The sequence below is a fragment of the Trichoplax adhaerens genome, genomic scaffold (assembly GCF_000150275.1).
Source record: "Trichoplax adhaerens TRIADscaffold_4 genomic scaffold, whole genome shotgun sequence".
Classification (NCBI taxonomy): Eukaryota; Metazoa; Placozoa; class Uniplacotomia; order Trichoplacea; family Trichoplacidae; genus Trichoplax; species Trichoplax adhaerens.
In genome coordinates, this window is record NW_002060946.1 from 2,562,917 (window position 1) to 2,583,196 (window position 20,280).

Consider the following 20,280-nt stretch of genomic DNA (forward strand, 5'->3'; position numbering starts at 1 on the left):
AACTTACTGTTCTTTTCTTAGAAGCCAGACTATTACAACAAAATCCTGAAAAAGATCCTGACGCTATGAATGATTCCGATGATGCTTACAACTTTGCAACCGATTTTTATTAATGTGATACTAAATCAATTTAGTATTCACAAAACTGATTTAATTAATGTACTGCGATTGTATTGTATGTATCCGACCAATGTATTTTTATAACGGCATCATTTATGACGATAGTAATTAAGTAAGACCAGATAATATTCTCAGAGTTTATGCATAGAAATATGTACATTGGTATTATAATAGCTATAAGTTTTTCCTTCAAAATAATAAAAGAGAGAAATCTTTCGATAATTTAGCAAGATCAATATAAATCATTTTAACTTTGAATTTGTTATAGCTTTATAAAAGTATTAATAGTGTACGACAAATATTTTCATATCGAGCATCTAGTCGCATGATAGTAAAATAATTGAAGAGACAATCACTATTTCTTTCTTTTTAGGCACATAGTAGTGGCATGAAGCCGCTGCATACATGCAGTATACGTACTAGAATACGTTTACGTAACAGCTCTATAGAGATTTCTGTGCACTAGCATCATTATTTGATATAAGTAATGAATGCGTTGTTACAGATTACTCAAATTACGATATGCAAAATGTTAGCGTATCTATAAAGATAACTTTAGCTAGAAATGTAGATGCTCTCGTTGACCGTTTTACCTGAAGCTTGCCTTTTATTCTAATTTAAATATTGCAAATGGTTGAAGATGCATGGGCACAATTTAATATTAAATAACTAGAAACATATCCCAGATAGAATTCGAATTCAGCATTCTTACATGTAAATATAGCAAAATTGACTTAAGTGGCTCGTACTGAAGCTAACGTAATCAGCACAGTGAATAAATTTTTAAAAGCGGACATTGAGTATTGCAATGTTATCAGGTAGATTTAAAGGATTGCAAGATTATTACACATTAAACATTATCTTGCATCATGAATAATTTGAAGCAATGAAGAAATGCATTATAAATTACTAGTGAAAGTATACAGAATTGAGTTTATAGTATAATATCAGATTCTAAAATTAGTATAAAAAGAAATAAATTTAACCATAAACTAATCAACAATTTAATCCTTTTCTTTTTAAATTTAGATGCAGTAAATGGTTTATGACCAGAAAAAATGAGATGTAGGAATTTTCATCAATGATGAGCTATCATGAAGAATATTAGATTAATGATGTAAATAGTCAAATAAAGTTGAACATGCTGTTGATAATACTTGACTCAGTTTAACATAATATTATTTTAGGCAAAGATTATGAAGATTTTAAGCATGTGATTAAATGAAGCATGAATAGGAAGTGTAATGCTTTCAAGATAGTAAAGTAGTACTAAATTGATATATCCATGTACGTCAAAATTTCATAATTACATAAAGTCGTAAGTGGCTTAATGAATTAAACGGGTATTATCCTGAGCGGAATGGAACGAAATAAAACAAGAACTGTTCTTCAGTATTTATCAAGTAAAGTACATACTTGTAAAGATATGAAAAGTCCTCATTAATAACATTAGAAAGGGAATTCAGATATAACGTATCAATTCATAGTACCTAGAATCGAAGTACTTGCTTCCTAAATTTAAAATCTAAAATAATTAACAACGATATCATAAGTCCTAAAATAACTTATCCAATCCAGTTATTATTTGAAATTAAGGGTTAATCCAGAGCATGGCTTATTGACCGAGTTCCTGGCAACGCACTTTCACTAATTTTACCGAATCTTCTCATCATTCGATAAAATTGTGTAAAAAATAATAGCGATAACATGATGGTTACGCTAAACCAAATAAAGATTGTATCTAAGAGAAAATAAGTTTCGCCTGGCATAGCGCTTAGAACTGATCTTAAAGGGCCAGTGATAATTAAGGCCATCATAAAATTATAATTAATTACAGTTAATAATTTAGAATCGTTTAATTCTTTCACTTCGACATTGCGCGTTGAATAGGCTAACAACATGCCAATGATTAATAGTAATGCTTTTTCAGTAGATAGGATCAGTATCCAGTAAGTTAAGTTTTTTGAATGACATTTAAAATCTTTAGTCTCTTGTCTTACATCAGCATTATCGACATGAGTAACCTACAAATATGGAAAAATATTACAAAAATAAGAATAGATTGATATTGTAGCAAGCAATTGCCGTAGAAAAATTGACAATTTTGTGACGTTAAGATGTCTCATGAATCTTATTTGTTATTACTATTTCTGCTCTTTAATTGATTACAAGAACGGTACAAATAGCTCATAATTTACCGCATATAATATAGAGCAGCATGATAGAAGACAAAGTTTGTCACCTTGATCTAAGATGGATAGTGATCTCGTTATTGTAACCGACAAAGTTAAAAAGTAAAGACAATGTGTACGTCAAGATTGACGCTATGCTCTAGTAGCAAAGATTTATCCAGTAAGTCAAGTTAAGAACTATACAGTAGACGGAAAGTAATATCTGAATATAGTTCATAGAATACAGTAAACTGTACAGGGAATAAATTAAATTATATTGACTAAATAATTTCTTCAGATACCCTATGGGATAGAGCTATGGTAAAGATATATATTACTAGCTATAAATATGAAGTGATTTCTGAGTATAGATCGTCTAACAAATCGCATAATGAATAAATTAAATTATGTATAGTCTGAAATGATTTCATCAGATAGCCTATTGAGCAGCAGCATTGCAAAGGTGCAAGTTATTGTACTAGTTGTAAGTAAAGTGATTTCTTTACATAGATCATCTGAAAAATCATGTAAGGAATGAATTAAATGATGTTATCTAAAATAATTTCATCGCATATCTAATTGGGGAAAGATGCTGCAAGCTGCATGCTACTGTCTGTAGATATGAAATAATTTCTGGATATAGATGGCCAAAAAATCACGTAGGAAATGATACTTCATACTGAAAAAATTTTATTACATTTAGCTTTCATTATTAGCTTCAGTAACTATGAAATCTTACTAACTTCGATCTTAACAGTTTTTTCTTGAAGCTGAAGAGGCTCAAGAATAGACCATAAGCCAAGGTAAATTACATCGATTAAAAGCAAGATCATAATCAATTTAATTAAACTCCTATCCAGCAATTTCTACAAAGCAAGGAAATGGTTTCATAATTAGGTAAAGGTTATAATAGTAGCTAGCCAAATTTATACTCCAAGTCAATTATGTTTGGATATTACCACTTACCTTGCGTCTTGGTTTTGATTGAACACTGGTATAGACGATATAAATCCTGAAAGTTTTGGAAATCAATGCGGTATAAGCTGTAGTAAAGCCTAATGGTATAAACCATTTCCACATCTGCGTTATAAAATTGACAGGAAGTGGAAGATATTACACACGTAGAAATTCAAATTCAAAACGTAGATGTTCTATTCACAACTGAACTATAATTATGGCAGCTTTTCTAATTGAATCTATATCATTGCGAATAGACAAGGACAAGCCTTCGCTTTTTGCTGATATAATAGTAAGAGCTTTTAATAGCATATGATCGAGTTTTCTAATTAATTCTAATTATCTATATTTTAAGAGCCAAAAGGACTCCTTACATCAAGTGTGGAGATCTAATCTATCTATTTTAAAATGGCAAACAACTCTATTTAGTCTTTCTCAGAACAGGACTAAGTGGATATTGAAATAAACTAATTTGATATGATAATATATTTCGCAATCGTACTATTACTAATCAATTTTTAAAACCAATTCAAACCTAATAGTATAGCAGGACTATTGTTAGTGACAGCGAGCAATAAAGAGTGGTATATAAAATAAAATTATTATTAATTTACACTAAAACTAAAGTACCAAATTCTATGACTTCAAATACATTCACTATCCTCAATTGCTATCCTATTTTTATGAGACTATTCTTATTTCGAAGCTCTTTTACGATCTTCAGCTAATCTAGAAAAATACTATATTTAGCTAAGAATATTTTCTATAATTGTAGCATTAATATTATTGTAATTTCGTCTTAGCTACACAACACACGATTAAAATATCCGATTACGACAACAAATAATCTACAACTTATTTTGTATCAATAAAGCAAAATAGTAAGGCAGAGTTAACTAGTTACTCTATCGATTCTATGAAAGATTGCTCTTAATAGATTCAACAATTATGCTGTATCATTAACATTTTCACTGTACTTATGCTGAATACTGTACCGTATTCGTCGATGATCATGGAAGTTATTACAGTACTTATAAAATTTTATTAGATTTATTATTACTTCGAGCAGACTACTACCTTTACCCCCTTTATGTATTATTCCAAACACTGCATTTGTAGATGATTATAAATTTAATGTATCTCTAGTACTGATGGAAGTGTACTCGATTTATTATAACTCCATGCAGGTTGCGATCTTGGCCCTTTCTATGTATTTCTTACTTTACAGTAGAAATGTCATTAATCTGTTAGAAGCTGTATGTAAATGATTAAATTCTAGCCATTATTACAGTTTCATAACAAAATATTCAATATTAAAATTAATTCAAGTATACAAGTATACGGTAAAGTAATCAATATAATAATAAAAGAATTTTCATCATTACTCTAGTTTGACTGAAACTAAAGTCATTATGATGGATTAGAAGTATGTATAATAGAATAGTTCTTTGAAAAATAGAGCATTGAATTAGTTCTAAACTGCTAACATTATGCCGTACTGTTCATCTAATTAGAATGGCTATTCATGAATTTAATCTAATTTACTTTACGTATTTTATATGAAATATCTATAAAACATCAGTTTAATCTATGTGTACTAAATAGATTTAAATTATCAGCTTATAATACGACTCGTAATTATTTTAATCAGCGCTATCTGTATGATTTTAATGCTTATTGACAAATTGAAACTGCGCAAATAATAATGCTTGTCTATGTATTAATGTTATTAAATTACCTCGCATAATATTCTACCAGTGACGCCGGTCTTGATTAAATTTTTATTCATTTCAAATAGGCTATAGAATATCAGTCCAGTATACATGATGATTGAACCAAGTGAGATTATAAAATTAATTCTTGGCGATAAAATTTTTATAGCCCTGATAAGAACAGATAAAGTGATTTAAAAAAAAATTGAGTCATGGCTAAGTGCTTTTAAAATTGGTACAAGATGATAAATTATAAAGAAATATGTGAATCTCTATATTGAAATTTCCTGTTGAAAAACTTACGGAGCTTTGCGATATTTATGGTTCCATAGTGCAAAAGCAAAACTTATAGCAATTCCGATTGCTGATATAACGACTATTGCTATTGTACTAGTAGATGGAATTTGCTTATAGTTCACTATAAGAATTCTATTTGAGCCATCACTAGGTATCACATCGCCTAAGCATTTTTAAAACAAATCATACCAAATATTTATTGCTAAATTTGTGACTAAAAGAAAATTATTGGTTAAAATAGTTATTAGATACTTTTACAATGTGGATACTCGCTTTAAATTAGTGATTGCCATAGGCAGACTGTATTTCTTAACCCTGTTCTATATTATAGTACCTTTCCATTGAAATTCATCAATCCACCGTAAAGTATTTTTGCTATTATCGTAAATAGCAACAGGGATTTTTGACCCATCTTTAGTTATAGATTTGTTAATTATCAATTTAAAGAAGCAAAAATAAATTTAGAACTCATGCATTTAAGTAAGGGATCAAAAATATATCTTTCTTGAGCCTTAATAATAAATCTTATTGTAAGGCTATAATTTACAGCGATTTGAATATCATAAAAGAAATATTATCTTACTTCTCCATTGCTGAATAATCACAGTTCCTGCCCGATCGCCAGTATCCGTAAATCTCACCGATCCCTAAAAGAAAAATGAATAAGCCTCTCAATGTTATCATTAATTGCTAAAATTCTACCGCTGTCTATTACTTTCTTTAAGCCCTTAGAAATCAAACATAATTAGTAACCCTTAAAAGATATTTTAACGTACGGTGACGCCCTCGAAGTTCAATTCATAAAATGATTCCATAATGATATCTTTTATTAACTTTCCATGACGATAAGTAAAATTTTCCAATGTTAGATTGTCTGCTTTTGGCCAATTAGCTAATTTTGTCGCTGTTCTATTAAGAGCCAGTGCAATAGCCCATGTGGTGTCATAACCATAAGGATGGTATCGATTATAATGATAACTTTTATACGTAGGCCATAATTTAAGTCGTTCTTGATAATCTTGGACAGTCTAACAATGAAAGTGTTAACGGTTAAAAGAAGAACGAAGTTATCAATATTATATTCGCATAACCGTGCCAGTTTAAACCGTAAATGAACTATATATAAAGTAAATTTTTCGTAAGTAATGGAAAGAGAGTTCTTTATATAGCTGACATGCTGCTAATGGATTTTATAGAGCTATACGTAATATACAAAAGCATGTCAACTATGCATTTAATAAACAAGTTATGTACCGGTAACTATATTCCAGTGACCTAGTCAAATGTATAGTATTTACGTTATTTCTGTTCTGGATGTATTGCAGCAATACTACATTTGAGTTAATTTGTTTGCGATGGTCCTATTTATCAAAAGTATATTTTATCAACTATACAGAAGCAACATACTGTATTATATATAATATTATACTTATGTAATTATTACTCCCAATATGATCAAGTTCATATTGTACTACGCTATTAAACTATACAAGAATAGTATGATACTATGCATTTATCTAACCAGGCACTAGCCAATCTATTTCCCTAAACTAAACGAATATTATCTTAAGACCTACATGAGAATAAAATTGTATTCTTAAATGCATGTTCTGATTTTTGCTATCGACATATTTTGAATAGTAAAATTAGATATCCTTATAAGTAAAATACTTTGATTTAAACTGTAATAATAAAGATTATTTAAGTCGCACTAACAATAGGATAATGACGCTGATCTAATCTTTAATTTAGAACTGTAGTAACTGTAAGATTTTTCGATCTCATACTAGGTCTTGCTAGTTCTAACATATGCAACCTGGAAACTTTGGCTTGTGATTTGCAGATCATAAATATGTAAGGTATATAGAAAGGATAGGCAGTGTGTAGAATTATAGATTTACTGTTGTCAAAGAATATGTATCTTCTACTGTTTGTTATATTATTAGAAACTTATTCCGATATGAAACACGTAATAGATTCTATTCTATTTCGAAGTGTTCGTGAGAATAAATTTCTTGCATTTAAAAAAGTTGGTTGCATTGCCGTACACTGGCAAATGAATAATATATTCTATGAATGGGCGATGTAAATGTTACAGTGTTAAATACTGTATTACAGTAGAAATAACTATGTTAGGATAATTCTGTTAGACTATCCTTATTTAGTTAACTTCTAATTTGGATATACTGTATTTTAATATAGCACTGACTTTTTATGACAGTGACACTTATACACATACTGAAATTATAATAGTTATAATAGGGAATGCAAATCATCTGCTTACAGTTCGAATCATTGTGATTGTAATTTACTTATGGTAGACTGTAAATTATCATGGAAATGTTCCGTGATAGGACATATCGTAATCTGACTATTCTGTATTAGTCATTACATGTCTATGTTCGTAAATACTGTTGTCTGCATTAAGGGAGCAGTAGCTAAAATTAATATCTAATTCAGTAAATGATTCTAATGTTAATTGTATTAACTATGACTCATGAACTATTGAGGAATAGTATATAAATGCAGTATATCGTGAAGTAAAGAAGAATTGTCCAACTTAGTGTTTAACGTAAAATACGAGGCGTTTAAGTCTTTGTGTAGTCTGCTAGTAGAGCAAAAGTGCTCGTGATAGTGCAGATATCGTTCCTTGATACGTAGTTCAAGGAATTGACTTATTGATCGTAGATTACGTTATCTTGTTGCAAAGCTGTTTTGTGACAGTAAAACAATACTGATATCTTATTTAGTAATTCCGATAGTCTACAGATAGTACATAAATTTTATCATAGCATAGTTCAATGATAGCATGAATGAGCAGATAATTCCACCAGATATCAAACTGCTGAAATGATAACTTCACGGTACGAATTACCGTGAAGAATTAAATAACTAAATTTAGTAAACTAACATTTTATATATGGTGACTACAATTAGTAGTTTACAGTAGGAATCGCTGAGGTTATAATGCATTCCAGTAAATTATATGTTGTATTGTAACACAATTCTTATATAGTTATTGAATACAGTACAAGCTCTTGTAACTGTCATTATGAGTAATGCTAGATTGTAGGTGTATTGAAATGATTCTATGGATAGGAGTACTGTACGCCAATTATGTGAAACCTATCAATAAACGCCCATATCAATAATTATTGTTGTTAGAAGATTCATCAATGCTAGCTACTGCCGAAAGGTATTTAAGCTCGATAGATCATTGAATAAAATTAGTTCTCTAGTTTTTTAAGTAGAGGCAAAGGCATTCAAGTTCTGAGAGAAGTTAAGGGATACTGAATTCCGAAAATTTTAGAAATTTAGAGATTCGTTTTTGCAAAAAATATGATAGCCCACTCCAAATAGATGCAAATGCAACTGATAAGTACAAGATTTGTCGTTAACACCGCTATAGTTAGACTATGACTTATGCTATATTCTACTATCGCACTTACCATGCCCGAGATTGTTTGTATTTCATCAGTCCTTACATTAATAATATCTGTTATAATAACTCCTTCTAAAGCTTTTTCCAATTCTTGAACTGTACAATCTGTATCATTAATTTTCCACCAGTAATCAGCATAAAATCCCGATATAAACCAAACCCGTTGAGTATTTTTACCAGTAAAATTAAGTCGAATAGCCTAACAACATAAATCTTACTACATTAACATCACCAATATAACGAACGGCTATGATGCTAAGGCAGTGATCAATTGTAAATAAATTACTTTTTATTTAATTACTAACAATCTTTAAAATATGTGGAAATAAAATGTAACTGGAAATTATAGTGTAATCCTAAATTGATTTGATCATCGACCATGTTTTAAGCTCAATTATAATATACTTTTGAGATATAGTCGACAAATTACTCTCATCATCTTGCGTAATAGCTTGAAAATTAAAATACAGTACCATTAAGGGTTCTAATCCTTGCATTCAGATTAATAATAAAAATATAGTAAATTGAGGAATTTTTCGCCTATTTTATGCTAAGATGAACAGTCAATACGTGAGCTGATTAAGGAAAATAAAATTACTTTTTAGGTATCTATGACAAGCAAGATTGTAATTATAAATTATATGCTCACAAACGTAGACCATGACCAGAAATGCAATCAAGACAGCTGATTGTTAAATGTAAAGAAATTAACAAAATCGTTTCGTATGTTGGATCTAAATCATTTCTAGCAATAGCAATTCTGCTAGTATAATAATTTTTATAATATAGTAGTAATTTATTTTCAACGTAAATCTAACTGATAATAATTTAATTTTTAAAATTGAATCGGTTCTATCAGCTATAAAAGTCCTTGTGAACTTAATCTAATAAAATATTCGTGGTAATAATACTAATTTAAGCATTGATCAATATAGAATTAAGCTACGTAGTTTAAGGGACGAATGGTTTGTTTGTAGAACTGGTTGTATAGCTAGTATTCAGCTAAAATTATTGGAATTGACTGTAGCCTATCCTCAACAAAAACAAAATTCATAATACTGGATGGATTTAATTGCATTTTTGTTTTGAAAAAAATCTGACATACCAATAACAACTATCAGTAATACGTATGATTAGTAGATCCTTACCCAACAAAACGTCAGTCTAGCTTCCGAGGCAAACATGTCCAAAACTATAATTCTTGCGTCTTTTCTCTATGACATATTTTAAAAATTTGTATATAAGCAATATAAGTATTGTTGCTTATACAAAAAGCATATGAAGCATATATAGTAAAGTATATCGTTTTAACATATGCTTTCTACCTCTGAAGATTAGATAGAATTGAAATTGAGGCCTATTTTATTGCAGATCATAATTATCATAATCAATATTACCCCAGATTTGTATTAATTTAGTCATATATCAATTAGTAGACTAGATTATAAATCATCAAATGCTCCTGGTACAGAAAAGAGTTAACTTTGATTATAAAATGGGTCACGTATTTAAGGATGTTTGTGTTATTTATGATAGTTGCAAGCATTCAGTAGAATTAATCAAATCTATTACTTTTATTAATGCAGTCGTAATTCAATCGTAAAGTCTATAGACTTATTACGTGCTTCAGACTGAAGTTAATTCATTTCCAATTCCAATCGGTAACCTGGGAAAAGCATGCATTCCCTCTACATACTAAGAGTTGAGATCAGCGATATAAGGTAATAATTTAAGGATATTGTTAAGGTTATTTTCGAGATTTCTTATTTCTCCATGTTTAGAAATATTAGTAAAGTCTCTTTTCTTCCCATTATTATAATACAATTATAATATGTAAGAATAAATTTGGTTTAATATCCACTTCTTCACCATTAGTAGGTTACAAATCTATTTTTCTTTCTGTATCATAACTGTATTGTGCCCGTCAATCATAATAGAAGCCGATACAGAGCGATTTTATGTTATAGCTATAATATAGATTTAGTTCTGTAGCTCAATCTACAACTCATCACCAACAATTTCATCTCTATAATTTCAAATTTGTATAGAGCTTAATATTATTTAACTAACACTGATTAATATATGTATTTATACAATCAGATCCAGGAATTCTAAGGTAATACTGAACTGTATATGGTACCTAGCTAAACGACAGCATATCGTGAATTAATTTTATTTTTGGAGGAATCGTAAGCAGGGAATTTACCGGAAAGAACTAACTTTCAAATATAGCTAGAGCCCACCTTAGCTTCGAATAATGTATCTATTTAAAGAAAAATAGTAAATTCTGATTTATTACTTCAAAAGCACTTAGTCCTGCATAGCAAGAAATCAGTTTGGCAAATGGAAAATTATAATTCTAAATTGCATTAGCTACTAGTAAAACTATCCCAAAACTACAAAAAATGTTTATTATATCAGTGGAATTGGCTAGTGCAAGAATTTTTTAATTGTCGATTCAACTTGATCATATTCAAAATATTGACCCGCATTTAAATAATATCTTATCTATTCTATTAGTGTTATTAATCTTACCTGTAGGTTTTCAATTTGAATCTTCGGATCACGTCGGACACTTTCGGTTGTGACGATTTCGTAGTTTTTGATTTGTGTTTTAATAATATTGATAACATTTTCTGCTGTCTAGATATCACAATAAGATTCATTGAAATAGGAATATAGTCGAGTTAGATATGAATAAATAATTTCTTGCTGTCATTGCTATTTATAAAGAAAGCTCAATGTATTATTGCGGTGAATTGAATAATTCTTAACGGATTCATAAATTTTTCTTTACAATTTGTATGAGAAACAAGTAAGCCTGATGACTCCAGTAGTATAATGAAATTGACTCTATTCCTTAATCTATTATATATACATTTATCAGCTCTCAATACAATTATCAATTTAGCTCATTTTGATGTAGATGATAGTCAAGGTCAAATAGTCTAGAACATTATGTGGATGAGTTTTAAATTATCTGGTAGATTCTATAATGAAGTTCATTTTATAGCTTAAATAACTGAAGCATTTTAGTATTATGATTGGGTCATTCTCACCATTAAATAATTAAAAAAATTAATTAAGTATGGATAAAATTATTTTGAGCAGTAAATCAAAACTGTTATTTTCTCTAAACAGCTACGGAATACTGGACTTTAAGATGCGACTTGATGCAAAATATTGCGAAGTTCATGATCAAATTTGAGTTCTATGGCTTTACTGTGGCAGTAAATAAAGTATAAGGGCTAACTAGCTAATTTTAGGTATCAATAGCTAATCTTAAGGGGTTGATGAACCTGCTACAATCAAACTTTATAAAGACTCTGTAAGATACTGTATACGCGTATAACGCTGTAAATTACAAGCTAGTTTGAATAGTGATCACAACTTGTTTTATACATTCCTGATTTGTTGCTAACTTGTCTTTAAACATTCCTAATTTTTTGCTGCACTCTCATTAGTAGAGAATGAAAATTCGATAAGACTTAATTGCTAATTGCTACAAATATGTAGACATGTCTACTATATTGCTTTGGTTGTCTGGATTTAAAAATAATAAAGAATAATGTTTTAATTTGTTTTGGATGTGATAATTCGTACGGTATAAACCTAAACTTTTAAGTAGAAAAATATGATGATAAGTGAGAAATAATAAAAGCAAACAAAATTAATTTCGTTATACATCAATTATAATCATTTATGGGAAAAAGGAGTTGAATATACTGTAACTTCATCGTCAATATTGACGGCAAAATAAGAAGAATATCAGGATAATACTAGCCATAAATATCGAGAAATATCTCATTCTCCTGGCTTTCTCTTGATAGCTACTAGTCTAAATGTGACTACACGTATTTACAGAACAAACTTATTTTTCAAGTACCATATAAGAATACAAACCAGCAGAAAATGAATAATAAATATTCAAACGGACACAGATTAGCAGATACCACTTATAAATGTAATAGGAGATAGTAGAGAAGTGACGTCAAGTCACATTAATGCTGATACTACTAAGTTGTACGGATATCTAATAAATTAGTGAGCACACGATAATACGTTCAACTGGGGTACGTGCTATACTGGTGTAACTAGCACCTGCAGTTCATGTTGGCGTATCTGAGTGCTCATATTGTACGAGATTAGGGTTTTACTCATATTCAGAAACTGACCCAAAATTCAGAATCGTACGACCTAAACTAAAACCTAACGTAATAGGGCGAGCTATTACAGAAATATATCCCAATTAGTCGTTTGTAGTATTATATAACTATATAAAAAATAAACAATTACGATAATTATAACCGATACAAAGAAATGAGCTATATTTCTCGTCTGCTAAGAGATGGAAAGCTCAAGATTACAATAGAAAATTAGAAAAAAATTAAAAACATATCTCAATTAGTCACTTCCGATAAAATAGTATTATCGAACTATAAGAAAAATAAATAATAAAGATAATCGATGAAAAGAAAAGAGCTCTTTTCCCCGTCTGCTAAGAGATGGAAAGCTCAAAGCTAAAATAGATTACCATAGAAAGTCAAAAACATGATAGACTATTTTTACCGTATTCTATAGTGTTACTATACAACTTTAGCTATCGAAAATGAATTAAGTTGCCTCTTATAGAGATTCTATATAACTCACTGATTTAAAATATAAGACTGAAAGTGATTCCAATCTACAAAATAAGGGCAAGAACAATATTAAGAAATAAAATTGAAGTCAATATTTTCTTGAAAGCTATCCTTTCATCGTTTCTTGTTTCTATGTGTGATATACAGTAGTATATTAATTAATGTATTGTGCTTATTATAGTTAATAAGTTTACCATGAAAGATTATTAAGATTGAATTTTCAATCCACATTATTAGCCTTAAATAGCTGTTAATAATACATTAGGGTCAAAACAATTAAAATAAGATATCCATAATCTACTTAATTATTAACCTACTAAGGAAAATGTATTGGATCTTTCGCTCTGATAAATCGTTGCAATTCGAGACCAATTAAAATATTTCATAATGGCTACACGCGGACGATTATAGTTGAAATCAGATGGCGTCATTCTAAATAATGTTTTATAGCGTTTGCGATCACTTAGAGATGGTGAGCCCGCACTATATGATATCTAGTAATATAAAAGAAAAAAATTAAATACGTTAAATAAGATCAAAGTTAAATTATTCTATCGGTTGTAACATGGGTAGGCTTATGCAGGTAACTAATATTAAATAATAAATACAACAACCCGATAATGGTTAGTGTAACAGACGAAATAAAGGCAATATTGATCTCTTCAATCAATAGATCTCACTGTAAGAATCGCATAGAAGAAACGAATTAAGAACTACAATGAAAGCACTATGTGGAAATTTTCTCAAAATGAGATTGATTTCATAATAAAAGAGTGAAGATAGAAAATTATTAAAGTAATAATTGGTATAAAATACAGTATAACCACAAGTTGGTCATATTCATATTGAATATACGCGGAACTTAAGTTTTGCTATTTCAGTTTCGTATCACAATAGTTAAATTAAATCTCAGATATGTTAAGACTTAATCGCAATATTGCAGATGATTAGATACGAATTTCATTCTTTAAAAGTAACATTTAGAGATGAAATATTCAAGTAGAAATTTTGCGTTAATTAGGAATATCATGATGGTCATAGTAGTAGCATGATAAATATTCTGAAATTATAGTAACTGACTAAACCACTCTTTAAAATATCTAGACGATGAATTTATCTTATTCGAGAAATCTTATATATCAACAGTTTCTAAAAATGAAAGTAGTAAATCTTCAAGCGATTCCATAGAGTATTCCATTACAATTTTGCTAATATACGGCTAAGATTATCGATTCGGTATTCAATCGCTTTTAGTTTATGAATCTTTAAGATATGAATAAGTACTGTTATAACATCTAATATTAGGAGACATTCGACGACTATAGCTGCTAAAACTATCCGTTCTAAATCAAAACTAGGCTAACTGTAGCGACACTTGAAAACTATTCAATATTACATCAAAAAAGAAGAAATCCATACTAAGCCTCTAAAGTAAGGTAAAACGAAAGTTTAAAATCGGACAACATTTCTATCAATTGCCCTTTATGGTTTCCTATAGTAACAAATAAGAAAATACTGAACTTAAAGTTTTCCATCCGTAACGCGAAATTGATAGGATGGAAGACATTAATGAGAAAGCAAAAGTTGCTCAAAATCGACCTAATGCAGCAGGATTAATCATCAGAAAAATTATGTTAATCTTGACAATATCTTATATGGAAATTGACTACCAAATCCAGCAGTAAACTAAAAATTGTGGTTGGAAATTGAAACTATTCATAAGCATTTGCTCTGATATCCGTTCCAAAATAAAATCGACCGCATACTTATTAATTATTAAATAGCATGATTAAAAAATTAGGAAGTACTAAATTCAAAGATTTAAATTTATGATTGAATGACAGATATGAAAGGAAAATAAAAGTTGTTAAAAATTGACCTTTACAACACTGTAGGATAAAAATCAGAAAATTGCAACTATATTAACAATATCTTTCTTGGAAATTGAATATCAAATCTAGGAGCAAATTAAAAATTGTGATTGAAATTGAAATTATTTGTAAGTATTCGCTCTGATAGTCCACTCTAAAATAGAAGCAGCCGGATATTTAAATGTTAAATAGCATGTTTAAAATTTAGGAAGTACTGAATTTAAAGATTTAAATTTATGATGGAATCGCTGGCATGAAACGGAAAAGTAACATTTGTTCAAGATTGACCTCTGTAATATAGTGTGGTAAATCACTGAAAAATCTTAAATGTGTTAATGATATACATTTTGGAAATTGAATACCAGATCTTGAAATAAACTAAGAGTTATGGTCTATATTAGAATTATTCACAAGTGCTTGCTATAACCGTCTACTTTGGAATAAAAGTGGATAAATATTTAATATTAAATACTGCGTTAAATAATTTAAAAATGTAATAATAGGCTTTAAAAGTAAATTAATAAATTTAAAATTTATGATTTTGTTATTTTATTTTTTGATTGATCACGGAATAGAATTCATGCAACAGTTTAAAATATTCATAGCGTATGTTGAGAAATAAAAATAGACACCAAGTAATAGATCTAAAATTGAATAGTGTTCTCCTAATAATTTAGTTTAACTTAGATCCTTCTCGCCTATAATGTAGTGTATACTACTAAATACGGTACATTCTATTCTTAGTAAATTTAATTTCCACGTAGACTGTAACGTGACTCCTTACTTGTATAGTCTACATTTAACTATTCATACTGTGGAAATCTCTTATACTCTAGCTTGATTGTATCGTAGAACTACCCTAATATAGAATTATGCTATTCTAAATAGTTATTCGTGTTTCGCGAATGATTTCCTTCTGCTGTGTGTCTTACATTATAAAAGCGCTAATCTTGCATCTATCTCGTTAGTTACTTCTACTAATTACATGGTAAGCTTACACGCTTTACCTGTTCTACATTACTATAGCTATTCGACTAGTCACATCGTTGTACGCGCTATAACCTCACACGGTTTTCCTCTCGCAGTAATACCAATGAACACTACTTCGACGCTAATTTAATGCTAGTAATTTAGTTGCGATTATGGCGGACCCTAAACCTTTCAAAACATTGTATATGTTAACTTGTACATTTACGGCTGGGAATCATTCAATGTTACAATGCTACGGCATCAGAAAGCGCTATGAGTAATATCGTTTAACGATTTTTAGTATTAATATTACTTTTTATAAATATCGATTGCTACGAATTAATGCATAGTAAAGTAAAGTTAGTAAAGTAACCTGTAAGATTTATAAATTTTTAACTTCAGTATTGTGAACAGAAATGGTCAATAGATCAATATACTTGCTTATCTTAGAACAATCATAGCATTTACAATCACAGTTAATTATCTAACTTGCATGGCTAGTATAGTTAGTGTTTGTATGAAAGATCTATAGTTATCGTCTTTTAACTTCCATATTATGATTAAAAAGGGTCAGTAGATTAGTATGCTAGCCCATTTTATGGTAATCGCTACATTTGTAATTATTGCTAATTATTCATTAATAGCTAAAGTAATTACTGATCATACAAAAGATTTTCTGGTAAATCGCCTATTGCTACTGTATCTACTGAAAACTGTATAATTATTCAAGCATTCATTTTTTGTAATCGCTGTAAAGGTATTAATTTCTATTTTAACTTAAGCAGACCTATTTATACTGTGATTTAATTAATATCAAACTGGGTATTTATACTTCCTAGCACGGAAGAATTAAAAATGCAGTAAATCGGAATCTTAAAAAAAATGAACGTGCATAATTGAGAGTAGTATCTTTCCAAGGTAATGTGTGGACAATATATTCTTAAAATTAAGAATTAATTTTATTATTTCCTATTATTTACCATAACCAAGTTATAGAATGGTATAACTTCTGCAATCGGTTGAGTTGAGCTTGAACAGCCATCGCCAACGAGAAGAATTTTGGTGACAGGATTTGTTATAGTTTTAACGAATAATTTAGTAGCAGCACCAGCCAGACACTATATCGTATAAAGTATAAGTATATGTAGATAAAATATTTAATACTTAAGAACAGTGTAATAAATTATAACGATATAGTTATTGCTAATTTCAGCCGATATTTGACGAAAATTGTCATATCAAGGAAATTTCTTAATAATTATACTGATGGCCATGATATCTAGTGTTGACTTAATTAAGCAATCTCTGGATAGCTATCAGTATCATAGAAATATTAATTGTAAAAGTTATACACAAAAAAACGGGGATATTGATATTCTAGTTCGGCATTTAATAGTACGTATAGAAAAAAGTCGATGCAATTGGAGGTCAAATGAAATGCTTCAATTAATACTTTCAAATGTAGAAATAGCTAGACAATAATATTCAGGACTATTTTAAAGTAATCCTTTTATAGTCAACTACTATTATCACAGAAACGCTGCATACAATATCTTATATGACAACTACCATGCTCACGATGTCGAAAAATAATCGACTACTCGTCTATAAATTAGACTTTCATATGCAAATACGTATAGATAATTTCGGTACGCTTTCTAGAAAACAACTTAATATGCTTTAGAGTGATTCCACTACATAAAATGTTCAGTAAAATGGAAATATGTAAGATTGTAAACTATTCAAATATCAATTTTGTGTTAGTTAACTTTCTATGGATATAAAACTGAGGAAAAGAATTTCAGTTAAGTAGGACAAAATAATTTTATATTTATGATTAGTACAGATGATCATGATAACTCAGTTGAAGACTTTTACTTGAATTAAAAATATTGTAACGGTAAAACCGTCATAGTCCTCTTTAAAGACTTTGAAATTTACTAAAATATTCAAAATATCGTATTAACACAACGATGTTGTCATAGGATGAATGCGATTTGGATTTTTTCTCATTTATATTACACTTACGTGAGTATCACCCCAAGTGGCGTTTAATTGGTAATCAGGCAAAATATCTCGGCGCTGATTAATGTCGAAAAATCCCATTTGTAGGGCAGGTAAGATACCACTAGCTGACCAACCACCTGACAAAGAAACATCCATTGGTATAAAGCCTCCCAAATGGAGCACTTTGTTCTTAGCGCATAAAGCTGCTATCGGTATTGCGGCCAGTAACACAAATTTAGAAAGCAGATAAATTATCATCACGGCGAACGCTATTTCCCCAAGAGAGTAATATTAATCAAAACCTGAAAGTTGAAGGACAATTTGATAGATTGATACCGGAAAGTTTATAAATTGAAAGAAGAAATTTTTCTCTAATAATACTGTAACACACTATCTTGACGTATTTCTGACTTTCTTCCGATATGTTCACCTTTAATTTTTGCTGACAACTACTTAAATACCATTATCTCGCTAACAGACACTGATATAGATAACTTATAGATATTCCATTTTACTTTAATTTTATAGACTGGAGTTTAAGCGTAGACAATAGTAAAAGAGGAAGAAAGCAAGAATTGTTCGAAAAGTATAATTATTTTATGTACTAGTTGGGCATCCAATTCTGTATCATGTCACAAAATTAGATCATGTGCTAAGTTGAAGTGAATCAGTATTCTATTTCAAGATGTAAATATCATTAATAAGGTATAAAGCGTTAATAGATATCAATTACTCCATTACCACGTGATAATTGACGAAAATTAGCGGAATATGGAAAATGGATATCACGAATAATTAAATTTCACTTCTACATTGGAGTAAGAACAATTTACGTTATTGATTGGATACTAGCACTATCAAATTAGGATATTGTAATGTTGTTGAGGTAGCGCAGATATTAAATTATAAATCAAGAATAAATGATTAATTAGGCTGTTAATCAATTACGTACATGTTGATGAAATAAATGGAATAAAAGCTTAAAAATAGAACAATCTGCTCAGCTTTATTAATTTAGTTTTTGGTATTGCAGAGGATCAACATGAAAATAACATTATAAAATAAATAGCTACTGAACATCCAATTTATTATCTTTTCATGACGGAGCGATTTGAGATGTTCAAGCTCGGAGATGTGCTAAAACGGTACATTTTGAGATAATACAGATGATGCTTCAACTTAGAAATTTTAGCTTATTAAGGGAGCAGGTTGATTCCCAGATCATTTCTATTTCATAGCTAGCCGATTTTTTACCGTTAAATTACTTATCTGAATTATGCTCACAATGGGTAGAACTATTTCATAAACATACCTTTAATAATTATTTTGATCAAAGAATAATCGAAATTATTGCAAGCCCTCAGATAGAAACATCAAGTTCAATCTGTCTTATATCCAATTTAAGATTTGTTTTTTACTGAATTAGCATGACAGGTGTAACGAGATAAAGCAATCTAAATCATTCAGAGATTCTTTATTATTGTAAAACTCTTTCTTGATGAATAATCAATTCTGTACCATCAATCGAATATCGTTTATGAGAATGAAATACGCGTAGAATTGAATAGCAGCAATAATTAGAATAAGATTAAGATAGATTGATTCATTCAAGCCAGATAAAGTTTTAATTTCAACATTTGCATAAATTAATGAATAAATAAATAAACAGTCTAATTTATCGATTAATGTGATGGATCTTGATCTATGCTCTGTTCTTCAACTTTTCGATGATCTTCAGTTCCTAATTCCTATCAAATAATATCCCTAGTAACTTCTATGAAAGCATGAATATTCATATTTTTGCTATTCTTGCATTACAACTTCAATTTATCCGGCGTAAAGTAAGACCATATACGTATAATATTGCTAAAAGCAATGAATCGATCAACGTGGTATCCTATGTCGCTAGTCGTTTGATATGCGTTTAATTTGAGACCTATTTTAATGGGATTATACTTGATCATAATAAAGAAAATACAAAATTATCCTTAAATGGTAATGTACCGGAAAGAATTTAAATAAAAAGCTTCGCAGTGACAATATTATGTCAAAATTCTTTTTCGATAAAATGAAGAGCGTTATAAAATACAATAG

The 20,280-nt window shown here is 29.3% G+C and overlaps 1 protein-coding gene across 1 annotated transcript; it reads right to left on the bottom strand.

Annotated features, from left to right (window-relative positions):
* Nucleotides 1–1,718: 1,718 nt before the first annotated feature.
* Nucleotides 1,719–18,444, bottom strand: TRIADDRAFT_55425 (uncharacterized protein; the record flags this gene model as incomplete). Its single annotated transcript, XM_002111886.1, has 14 exons — nt 1,719–2,144; nt 3,035–3,157; nt 3,258–3,371; nt 4,987–5,047; nt 5,264–5,420; nt 5,592–5,669; nt 5,841–5,904; nt 6,034–6,285; nt 8,707–8,898; nt 9,848–9,913; nt 11,235–11,342; nt 13,657–13,833; nt 17,160–17,297; nt 18,208–18,444. 14 exons carry the CDS (start codon nt 18,442–18,444, stop codon nt 1,719–1,721), a joined length of 2,193 nt encoding a protein of 730 aa, XP_002111922.1.
* Nucleotides 18,445–20,280: the final 1,836 nt, after the last annotated feature.